General features: G+C 41.9%; 1 protein-coding gene across 3 annotated transcripts; it reads right to left on the bottom strand.

Annotated features, from left to right (window-relative positions):
* Positions 1 to 1425: 1425 nt before the first annotated feature.
* On the bottom strand, positions 1426 to 11901 carry LOC115751360 (homeobox protein knotted-1-like 6). Of its 3 annotated transcripts, none has more exons than XM_030689251.2 (6): positions 11692 to 11901; positions 11232 to 11578; positions 10735 to 10857; positions 10503 to 10632; positions 2017 to 2258; positions 1426 to 1804 (listed from the first exon to the last, which is right to left on the bottom strand). In XM_030689251.2, exons 2-6 carry the CDS (start codon positions 11541 to 11543, stop codon positions 1646 to 1648), a joined length of 966 nt encoding a protein of 321 aa, XP_030545111.1. In that variant the 5' UTR covers positions 11544 to 11578; positions 11692 to 11901; the 3' UTR covers positions 1426 to 1645. The 3 variants fall into 3 exon arrangements, with proteins under 3 accessions (XP_030545111.1, XP_048127119.1, XP_048127109.1); XM_048271162.1 differs by having other exon boundaries at positions 11232 to 11574; XM_048271152.1 differs by having other exon boundaries at positions 11232 to 11570.
* Positions 11902 to 12421: the final 520 nt, after the last annotated feature.

The following is a 12421-nucleotide window of genomic DNA, read 5'->3' as shown; positions in this document are numbered from 1 at the left end:
CAATATAAAAATCGCATATACAATACAATTTTAATTAATATAGCCTAAATGGAACAAATGTGAGAATTTTTTTGTGTGGTTTACATTAATTAATATTATAACTAATCAATTGGTCTAATAAAGTAAAGATATAAAGTTTCTTAATTAGCCTAATATAGGGCTGGTTAGTGTGGGTCGAGTCAAGTATTATCCGTGATGAAAAGGTCCGACTACAAGCTCTATAAATAAGATGAGTTGGTTTTACTGGTATCTAATTCCTTTAAAAGGCCAAGAGAATGGCCATGTCACAAACGGCATACCTACGTCGGATTTGGTTAGCCTTTATCATAACATAATTCATCTTAGACGATGGAGCTGGTCTTTACGATGACTCTCCAAGGTGAGTGTGGAGGTACAACCCCATACCCTTGGACCGTTCCATCGTCATCTTAGTTAGAAATGTTGGGACTTTGATCTCCAAATCCCGTAAGAAGATAAATGAGAAGTGAAAGATGAAGCAAAATCCGAACAAACATGTCTGTCTGATTTTTCTTTGAACAAACATGTTCTTTTGGAAGATGTCTATTCGATTTCGTGACTCTTCATTCTTTTGGAAGATGTCTATTCGATTTTGTGACTCTTCATTCTATTGGAAGATGTCCATTCGGTTTCGTAACTCTTCATTCGTTTGAAAGAGAACTGTTCGGATTAGTGACTCTTCATTTTTAACCTCTATTTCGTGACTCTTCGTATTATTGTCTATAAATAGAGCATTGACCGTCGCATTAAAAATTACTACCATTTTCATCATTATCATTTCACTATTCATCATTTGTGCGATTATTCTACGAAGTGCGTTCAAAGGTTTCCTTTGAAGAAGTACTGCTTTAGAGGAAAGGCGATTCATTCTATTATGAGAGGCAATTGTCCAAGACCATTGGATACCGATTGAGGGGACAAATTTGTCTTAAGGACACAACGTCATTTCGTTGGGCTCGAATCATTCCTTTAAATTCAGACTATTCATTACGTTTGGTTTCAGGTTTGTCCATCAACGTTATTCTACACATACGAATACTTATAGGCGGCTACAACAAATTGAGACCAGACGTACGGGTGTTGCACATTCATTAATTGGTGTCTCGCAATAATGGTCAATAGTAATGAAACGTGAGGACATAGATGACGAAGCAAAGATACTCGGGCTTCTCTGTGTGCATGGTTTATACCAGTACCATACGAATCATCTTCTCTACCAAGATGACTTTGGCACTGAACTCTGAATCCCCTATTCCCTATGAAGTGCGAATTTTACAAACTTATATTGATCGACCTCGGCCACGAGTGAATCTGTCACCCATTCTGCCTCAGCAGAGTTTTTAGACAAGATGATATTGACTAAGAATACCAGTTATCGACCCAGTAGTGCATAGGTTAGAGTGATCGTTGCTGTGTGCGGCTAAAGATCACACATTTTAAGTCATATAGACATTTTGTTAAACAGTCTTGCATGAGTTCAATTACACAGCATGTAAAATCACAATGGCTTCCCCCTTTTTTGGGGGAATTAGAGAGTTGCAAAGGATGTGATGTACACAAAGACACGACATGAGCGCAGCAGCAAGTGATCACCTAATGTCGGAGCAAGCACGACATCCAGTTCACCTCAATCAGCCGCATAAAATTGCCCAGGAAGATTGTCCATGAGAGCGAATTGCATGTTCTCCGAGGGCTTCCAATGACGCTTCCTCTGATTTATGAACCAATTGTTTATCTGCTTCTGGTCGAGGCCAGTGGATTTGGCCAGCGCAATCTTGTCGGCTTCCTGCATCAAAGTCCAACAAAAGGAGAGCATTATGATCAAGGACATTCAAATCGACAAAGATTCGAATTGCATTTCTGAGTATCGAACAAAGAAAAATGGAATTGATGTTGCATATTCATATGATAACATAGCGAAAACAAGTAATCAATAGATCTTCTGACTAGGTTATTTGTAGGTTGGACATAAGTATGAGTTCGAATATCGGGGGTTACCGTCGGGTAAGGCCACTTATTGTGGACGTTCCACCACTCGAGCAGTGTTTGCCTTGCCTCCTTTGGTAACTTCCCTTTCTTCTTCTTTTTTGAGAATTCCAGCTTCAACGTGCTAATATGACTCCCAAACTTGCGCAGGAGTCTGTCCTTGAGATCTCTGTCCTCGCCCCTCGGTTGAGACTCAGGTGCCTCCACTTCCCCGCCGCTGAAGTCCTCGTCCGATGACGCATCGCCTTCATTTGCTAAACAATTGCACGAGCAAATCTCAGGAATCACGGTCGTTACATTTATCCCAAATGAATAACTCATTATGCGTCACAAGAAACATGTAGCTAAGTGTAACTGACCTCACTGGAGACAAACCAAATTTGTTCAATAAGGACCAAAAACCGAGACGAGCATCGAACCGAACATTGCATCAAACAAGATCATCAATCCTTAGTGATGTCGATGCAACAGGTGACCCAAAATACTGAACGTGAACATGAAATATAAGACGCCATGACTTGCTTCGATTGAACTGGCAATCAGTTTTATCATTAGGAATTACAATTTCAAGTTGTTGGGTCAAATACTTTGATCCCACTGTCCTAGTGGTGGTAAATAGTGTATATTACACAGCTTGGCATAAAGTATGTCTTACAAACATCGTATTAAGAGTTTGGAAGTTCATGTGACATTGCCAACCAAGTTATTGTAATCTGAGTGTCCTTATGCAACCCTAGTACTACAACCACAAGTCAAGTTACATTCTCATCAACAGCTTGAACAAACACAAACCCAACACAGCTGCTAGCATACAGTATAATCTGTAGACCATCTACAGAAGTAAAAAAGATGGAAGAACTTTAACTTGCTGTGCATGCACCACCGCCTTATAAACTATGCAAATCGACTGTCAAATTACATTGATGTCATCATTTCCAGCAACTTCCAAACGGGAAACCGAAACAACAATGCTTGAGATGTAAAAGCTCTCCGACAAATCTAAATGTCATTCATGCCAATTCATCCTTTATCACTTTGAATAATCCTTAACCCCTACAACAGAACCTGAGATTCCAAGCACCCTTTTGATACATGACTATAGCCATCAATAATTTGTGGAAGATGATGCATTTCACTCGTGACTTAGTCAGACAAGTAGTACATACTACACGGAATTGGTAGTTTCTCTTTTGCACAGTACGTGCCATATTGAGCTTTTCTCAGCTCAAAAGAAAGGCAAAAAGAAGAAGCGCCATGCTGAGCTTTTGGACCAAAAAGAGAGAGAGAGAAAAAGAGGTACCAAAACAAAGCAAAGTACCTAGCTTGGCGATACTACAAGATAATGGGCCAGGGCCCAGATCCAGAAAGCCTCCACACATGGTGGGGGCACTCGTGAACTACACACCTTCGACAGTGTCGGCCACAAAGGGGAGGTGCTCCCGCCAACCGAGGAGCACCCGCCTAGCCGTGAAGCGTCATAGTAGTCCGATACTTTCGTCGATATATCAAATCGGAATATCAAGCCAGACCAGGATGCCATGCATCAAGGAAATGCCGAAACATTTATCACTTCACCCATTTGAACACAAAGGATTAGCCAATCAAATACCGTTAAATCTCACTGTATAATCAACCACGATACACACGTACACATCATACACACACCCCCTACTGTAAAAGATCAGAAAAAGGGGTAAATGAAAACGTGGAGACAAAAGCCTCAGTGAAAGGTTGTGTCAAACGTCCAGTCCGGGAGAGTGAAAGAGAGAGAGAGAGAGAGAGAGAGCGCGCGTGGGAAATGGAGGGGAGACAAGGCGGTACGGCCGTCAAATCAATCATATCTGGGCAGGGGAGGAGATTAGATATCCCCGCAAGGCACGGCCTTTCACTTCTTCTCCATCCCCATGTGGGCCCACTATTAAGTTGTAGGAGCTAAAGCATGTGGGGCCAATTTGGCCCACTATGACCCCTGCCCACTAACCCCTAGGGGTTTGACTTTGACCACCACCTACGTGCGTAGCAACTCGTTATTACTATTGAAGGGATTGCAATTTCACCATAAAAATCTGTAAACCACCGCCATCGCCACCTCTTAGTACCACTCACCACCGGCGTGATTAAGGTGAAACCGATCCAGTTGAGCCCCGACCCGAGGCTATGGAGGCCGATGACCTCCGCCAGAGAGAGAGAGAGAGAGAGAGAGAGAGAGAGGGACATTGCCCAACTCAAGCGGAAGAGGGCGAGGGGTTCACGTTGCAGGCCGGCGCGTCGCGCAGCCACGGTGAGTGGCATGGTGGATCCACCGTGCTACTACTCAGGCGAAAAGGAAGAAGAACCGAATCACAAAGAAACAGAAAAGGAAGAAAAAAAAGAGGATAGAAGGAGAGAAGACAAAGAAAGAAGAACAAGATAGGGAAAATGAAATTAGCCACCAAATCCGCGCATAAGATTAGAATAACATCACCATTCTACGTTGCGAACAAAGAAAACCCTTTGGATGGGTGGGGCAAACGGTAAGCATGTTCTTGTCCCACGGTCCAAACCCTAGATTCAAGCCTCGCTCCTAAGTCTCTTATGACCTCCATGGAAACTTTCGTTCATGCCCTAGTTTTGAATTTATCTTCTACGACCTTGATCGAATGGTGCCAACTTACACTTTCCATGAGCAATCTCCAAGCAAGGGGGGGACTCGTGCGGCTGCCATGCCACCACCAAAGTGGGTTCCTAGGTCACGTTTAGTTGCCTACATAGGAAAATTAGATAGGATGTGTCCATGTTGGACATAGCGCTAGACAAAATTCCGAAGATAATTATTTCGCAAGGGTGGGACGGACCACAAGATAAGGTCTCTCCTATTCGGGGGAAATGAATCTTAACATGAAAAAAAAGTGAATTAAAGATCGAGATCGAGAAAGAGAATCATCATGAGTTTCTCTAAACAACTTATCCTAGGAATTTCGAGGCTTGCTCGCATGCGTGCTCCCTCTCTCTCTCTCTCTCTCTCTCTCTCTCAAGCACAACTTATAAGAAGCTCGTACTTTAATCCAGCCTACCCCATCTAAAGAAACTGGGTTAGACCCCGATTTATCTATGTATACACATAGTCCTATCCGACGTTTCGGGAAGAAAATACAAGACACAGCCCCCTTCTTAAGGAAAATTCAAACATGCGAACGATTTTCCCCCACATGCACTAGAAAATCATTTATGCATATAAAGAAGATGTCGGGCTAGGGGGTGTTATGGGGGAGGTGGGTCCCGGGGAGGGTGGGCGGGGACACCGAATCAGGAGTTAGGACAGAGAGAGACACGTGTGGTGGAGGGGGCAGTGATGGCTGGTGGGGGCCGAAGATCGGCGGGTCCCACCCACGAGAATCCCGAATAGGCAAAAAGGTGGTGGTGGTTGGTGGTGGAGGAGGTGGAGGAGGTGGTGGCGGTGGTGGTGGGGGGCGCTGCGGGAGTGTGGCAGCGGAAACTGCGGGAGTCCATGTGAAAGTCTCGACCACCCGCTCTACCCGGGGCTTTTTCCTCATCCATTCATTGATGCCTGTGCCCACTCCCCAATTATTCACTCCTATGCCCCCCTCTCCATTTCTCTTCCCTTAATTTTTTTTTCTTTTGTCCTTTTTTGTCCCATTCCACCTCTACTAATTTAACGGCAATAGAACATTTCAAGTGGTAATATTTATATACGACGCTCATTTTTATACCAATAATTTCTTTTATCACTTAAGTGTCAAATCAAAAAAAAAATGATCAATTTAGTACCGACAACAAGAAATTCTGATGGAATTCACACTTAGATAATTATTTTTAAAAAAATGATACTTAAATAATCCAGAAAAAAATTATTTTAGTGTCAAATCGTAGAAAAAAACAATCGCTTATTGCCAAGGGTAAGAAATTTCACTAACCTCACTGGAATCGATACTTAAATAATCGTTTTAAAAAAAATTGACACTTAAGTGATAAAAAAAATATTAACACCAAAATGAGCATTATACATCAATATTGACATTTGAAGTGTCCTTCTGCCCTAATTTATCACTTCTTATGTCATATAAATCGTCCCACTCACTTGCAGCTAGTAAGGCCGACTTCTTGGCTGTACTCATACAAACCGTGCCCCCTCCAAATTTGAAATTCGTACGTCGAGGCTCATTCTTACTGCTCAGGGTTATCTACTTGTCAGGTTAAGTTAAGTTGGGCACAAGATGACGCGCCGACACGCACCCGGGGATTGATCCGGTGGGAAGGGCATTCCCATACTTCTGGCTCAGGAGGTTGTGGGCTTGATTCCATCCTTGGGACCTCATATGCTAAGTAGGGAGATCATGGCGGTAAATTTTTATGCTAGCTCCCCACTATAGAGTCGACCAATTATGATCTTGTCATGACCTATGGAACATTGACCTCAATGTTCGGGAACCTACCTTCTTTAGAATCATTTTCGTATAACAAAGCAAAAATGACTAAGTTTTCAGTTTCACTATTAAAAAAAAAGACACAGAAACCAACTTTATATTTAGAAATGCCAAATAACACGAGCAAACCCTAATTAGAAAAAATGCAAATATATCCTAAGTGACCACACTCTTAGTGAAGAATGCGAAGACTAACAGTTGGCCTAATAGCCGTATGTATGCATTGTGAATCTCATTAATTCCCCCAGGGCACTCAAAGGATCAAGTCTAACATTCTCTCCCTGATCCGACCAGAAGGAAACTCTCCAAATGCCGAAGAAGAGCATGTACTAAAGCTCTCCTAATTGGGCCAGGCTAAGAAGAGAGTGAATGAAGTTGGGATAGCCATATTAACATCACAAGTTAGTAGAACCTAGTAAAAAAAAAACCTCGGATGGAATAGGTATCTATCAGGAATATAACGGGACAGAATACATAACTCCGTCGACCGAACATGTAATTGAAGAAAGAGGACATGTAGGACACAAGCATGCCTCTACGATCAGGGATTTGGCAAAACGGAGCACTTCTTGCCAATATTTCAAACCAGAAACACCCCAAGGCTGAGTTCAAAACAGTCCAAAGGGTGCCAGCTCCTATAAAGCTTTTATTTCTCAACCTTTGTATTTCTTTTTTAGCGCCCCTAGTTTTCTTCTCTTGTAGTAAGAGAAGAAACGACAACTACAGCACAATCTGTGGTGAACTTGTGTCATACCCTTCTCTTGAAAAGCATCTATCTTCTAACACAATCCGTCCAATACTACTCAGAGCACATCCACAATGAATTTTGCCAAGCACATCAATCCAACACTGTGAAGCAACACTACAAAGCCGAAACTGTGGAACTTACTGGTCATATATCGCTATGGACACATGCAACAACCAGAAATCGACATAATCGCATGCGTGAACATACATGGTACTTCTGATCCATTTTGTAATTAAAAACTTACTGAAAATCAATGCTGAGACCTACATCCTTCACTCGACATATTCTTTGACCATCATTGAAGTAACAAGCAAGAATTTTTTCCCTTCATATTAAGATTCTTGCACATGCACAGCAATCTCACTCAAAGGGGGAAAAACATATTGAACTTGGATACTTCCTACTAAGCCACAAGATCGATCTTTTTTGGGCTTGAGAGGATGAGAGAAGTCAGCAGAGAACAAGCACTCTCCAAAGACAAAAACAGTCATCCATGGACAGATGTGAAATAGGTTTTAGAAGAGCCCAGTCAGGCTGACAAGTCCCTCATCAGGATTTACCATAAGAACATCTCTCTGCTTATACGTTAAAATTTGTCTTCTCATACTTCAAAACTAGGTTTAACTAATGTAAAGGTCCACTTGTATCTATGCCATTAAGGTCTTATCTACATGTATTTTCATTTCCATCTTAACTTGTAAGCATCAAGAGTTACTAAAACTTATACGGTGGATTTTGCAGATTAATAATGCTCGATACAAAAAGCGTGTCAGAATGCATTATCAAACAAACTTTAATGTACAAGTCTTCGCAAGCATTTTGAAAATCTAACACTGCTCTTTTGAAAATGCACATGCAAGAAACAAAGGCAGAAGAATAAATGACATATTTGAATAGCCCTCTTGCACTCTCCTCTCTGCCTATGAACTGAATTCTCAGTTTCGATCTTTAATATTAAATATGATTTGAGAGAGCCCACGTTGCTCTCCACCTTGGAAAATCTAGTTAAGATCACCAACTGGAATCTGCTTGAGACGCAAAAGAAAGCAAAAGAAACGCAAGAGACCGATGGCAAACATCACTGAAAAGGCAAATGTACTTGCAAGCAATAAACAACAATAGTTGCCAACTATAATCGACCAGATCACCATGATCTACGAACTTTTACCAATTCTTTTTTGTTCGGAAATCATGTACACGCATCTTCGCAGTCTTCCACAATCTAAGGCTGCTATAACCATATATATATTTGCACAGGCCCCACAATGTGCATAGCAGAACTAACAGCAGCTTTTTCTCTGGTAGAAATGCTCGAAAGAGAGCACATTTTCTCAGTTTCCATCTATACGTTTATACTTACAAAGTACAAAGGAACAACTTAAAATATGCAGCAAGTATCATCAAAGATAAAGAAAAAGAAAAAAAAAACCTTCACTGTGTCAGTCTACTTCTTTCATTCAAGGTTGTTACTATTTTAATGGAATAGACAGCAACAGACAGCCATGAAAGCGATCTGTTAAGAACTCCACAAAACCAGAAAAGATATTGGATGTATCAGAGAGAAGCAAAAAGAGAATGACCACATTGCCGAGCCAAAAAACGAGACCCTTTTGGGAAAGCTACGACCATGATCTATTTTCACGTGCCCTTAAAGATTCTGATGCAAATCTATTTGTTGTGAATGATGAAGATGTGGTGTGAAGAATGTCTTACAAATTATCAAAACTTTGGAAAACAGCATGAAGGGAGCTGTAAATGACACATTGCTGTAGATGACAGTGAGCTGTAAGACAATTTCCAATATTCGTGCAACTTGATATTTTGTCTATTTTTTTTATACCCCCACCACGTACATGTTTCATGTTTGCATTGGAACTTGAAGCTCTTTTAAAGCCAAGCAGACCAGACCAGCATCGTTACAGGCTATTGACATCATCTCCTAACAAAAGGCAGGCCCATTTCATTTATGCAATGGGGCATATCTCTGAGCTCTAGAGCTTGGATTTTAAAGTGTAAATGGCATCACATGTACCTAAATCAAGTTTTCCTTCTTCAGGCATTTCTTTCTTGGTTAAGGTGGTGAGTGAGGATGCTTGGCGATATACGATTGATGCAACCCCCAAAACATATGTTCTACAGGAACCCAGTTAGTATATCACATTATACATTAATCTTGCCGGCATCCTCAGATCGCGAAAAGTACATTTGTAGCAGTCTTCATAGTACTTGGGTTCTAGTAAGGGTATTTAAGATCATCACTGGTGTAATGTACCCCCAAACTCCGTCTGAGACTAGTTACCTAGTCGTCTATTAATTAAAAAAAAAAGGGACTATGTGGGTTATCATCTAACCAGAAGATAGGGCAACATGGTTCCTTACTACATTCTCAAAAAAGCCTATTTGGCAATAATATGCTGTGGTTTGCACAGCAGATTTTGCTGGTATTCTTGAATCATCAGTAAAACATGTGGTTCCATTGGAACCACACACCAACCAATGTAGAAAAATGGAAACTTAAACGACAATACGAACCCATTACACAGGAATTTTTTTTTTGGTCAAATTACACAGGAATTTAAACACAAGCAGTTCATCGGAAAGGAACAATCTCAGACCCACTGTGATGAAACTACACAGCCACTATTTAGCATGTCATGCATCTCAAATCTCTCTGAAACGTCACAATCAGAATCTCTAAAAGACTCCCCACCCGGATAAACGAAAAAGATTTTCGACTTTCTCCTTAAATTTTTCTCTCTTAAATTTTCTGACAAAGGAAGAAACAACACAGAGGAGAAGAGTACTGAAACAACTAAAGAGAACTCAGATACTGTTCTCTTACTGGGTCGATCGCTGCGACGCCTCCTCTCACCTCATCGTCACGAGAGAAGATCACACAAGTCATTGCTTAAACAAAGAAAAAGCTAACGAAAAGACACAGACAGCAACAACGGCGACCATGTGCCAGCAAGAAGGAAATTGCCCCCAGAAGAACAGAAGCAGCGTCACAAAATCCAAAAGGCAAACAAGAAACTGAGCGTGAAACAGTCGCTAATCTACGACCACCACCACTTTCGCCACTTCCAAGGCTAGGGTTTCTGTTGTTCATTAGCGAGCATGTGTTTGGATATTACGTACAGTTCTGCATCGGTATAAGCTTTTAAATCATCCGCCATTGAACATTAACGACTTGCGAGCTTTGTTTACTATTAGGAGGAACGACCCCAAAATAGAAGAGCTCACACATATCAAGGAAATAAAGTGGATCATGTCCTAATTATTAACAGAAACAAGAAACGAAGAGAGAGAGAGAGAGAGAGAGTGACCGGAGACTGTGCGTGTTGAAGTGGAGAGATTGGTGAGCTGCATCTCGATGGCGTTGAGGAAGGTGGTGGCTTCGTCAAAAGGCCTCGCGAGGTCGGCTTTGTACTTCACCAATATGTCGATGTACGTCTCCTGCACCAGTTCACCTCCGTTTTCGCACTACTTCGACTTGATGTATATCAGAATCAAATGAGAGAGAGAGAGAGACGGAGAGAGAGAGAGAGTTTTGTGTACCATGAACTCGTCGAGCTCAGGATCGGCACCAAGGCACGTGGAAACGGCGGCGTCTCGCTTGCACACGCCGCTCTCTCGCCGGATTTCGTCCAACAACCCCATCACTTCCGGTGGTGCTCCCACCTGAACATACCCAGAAAGGAAAAGTCTCAGGAAATGGTAGTATTACTCAGAATCTTGAACTTGAACCTCGCAAATAGCTTGGACATGAAAAAAAAAATCACTCCTTTCCCACCAAATTACGAGGAATAAACCCATGAACTTGGAATGGTCGGCTCGAAATAGTACTAGCTGAAGACTAGTCAACCCGAATTAAAAGATGAACTCTCTCTCTCTCTCTCTCTCTCTCAAGGGACCAAGTGACCAAAATCTAATCCTCGGAACAGAAGGGATGATGATCAATTCTATGGTGATATTGGTTTCATGTTTGAGTTGCCCTCACGAAACACAACAAAATTGTTCAACGTCATCATCATCGCTATCATCATCATCATCACCTTCTGGCAATCGATGTAGGCCTGGAGCAAGCGAGGGTACGAAGGGTGGGACTTAATCTTGGACTTGATCGCCGTCTCCGCCGCATCCTCTTGGTCGGGTGTGACCGAGGCGGTCTCGGACATGCCCGAAGCCGACGACACGAACTCCTCAGACCCGAACCCGTACATGGGGATTCGGTTATCCCTAAACCCGGCCGAGCACAGCCATGCCTGATACTCCGACGGCAGCACCAGGTTCTCCGGCGACATCAGCGCCCTCTCCGAGTACTCCTCGCTGCCGCCGCCGCCGTAGAGCCCGTACATTTCATCCATGAGAATGAGAGGGAACGAACTATGCACCTAGCTTCCTTGATCAAGAAAAGAGGAAGAAAAGAGAGAATCAGAGAGAGGGTATATGGGGTGAACACTGATAGCCCACCAAAACTAGAAAGAAGATGATCACTTGGTTCATAATTCTTACAGGTGAGAGGGAGAATTTGGGGTTTCAGTTGAATTAGAGCTCAGAAAGAGAGAGAGAGAGAGAGAGGGAGGGAGGGGACTGTGATCCTAGCTCAGATACATACTTGCAGACAAACACAATCTCAAGACGGAAGGGAGAGAGAGAGACGATAGATAGTGATGGCCATGGAGATAGTGTGAAGAATAGAAAAGCAAGTGAAGGCGATGGAGTTCGGTTCGTTTTTCGTTTTTTTTTTTTTTTTTGGTGGGGAGGACTGAGATGGAGTTCAGTTTTTTTTTTTTTTTGCCTTCTTTATTAATAGTTTTGGAACTATGTTTTTATATTCTAGAGCACAAAAAAAACTATATTTTTTTTAATTAATCATGCAATTTTTCGACCCAAAAAAAAAATTAATCATGTGATTTATTCATCTGTTCACTAACTTTATTGCTTTTTTTTTAAGTGATTTCTATTGTGGACAGGTTTGCAGCACTTGCAAGACTTGAAAAGGGAAGTCCCGCAATCTTCACGCTAAGATCAGGCACCCCACGAGCTTCTAATGGCAAAATTTGGGCCCTCTCTTGTTTCACATTGATTATCTCATCTTTCCCCCGAAGGGGGAAAAAAAAGGGGGATAATATTTTCTTCCGTCTCATCTCGTGTATGATTGAAAGAAATCTTCTCAAATCAGGCTTCTTCTATTGGTGAGTTACAAGTTATAAACATTCACGTGCAAATTTAGATAAAACTA

Source organism: Rhodamnia argentea, chromosome 1 (genome assembly GCF_020921035.1).
Source record: "Rhodamnia argentea isolate NSW1041297 chromosome 1, ASM2092103v1, whole genome shotgun sequence".
Lineage (NCBI taxonomy): Eukaryota > Viridiplantae > Streptophyta > Magnoliopsida > Myrtales > Myrtaceae > Rhodamnia > Rhodamnia argentea.
The sequence above is the reverse complement of the archived record's forward strand: the minus strand, read 5'-3'. Positions and strand labels throughout refer to the sequence as shown.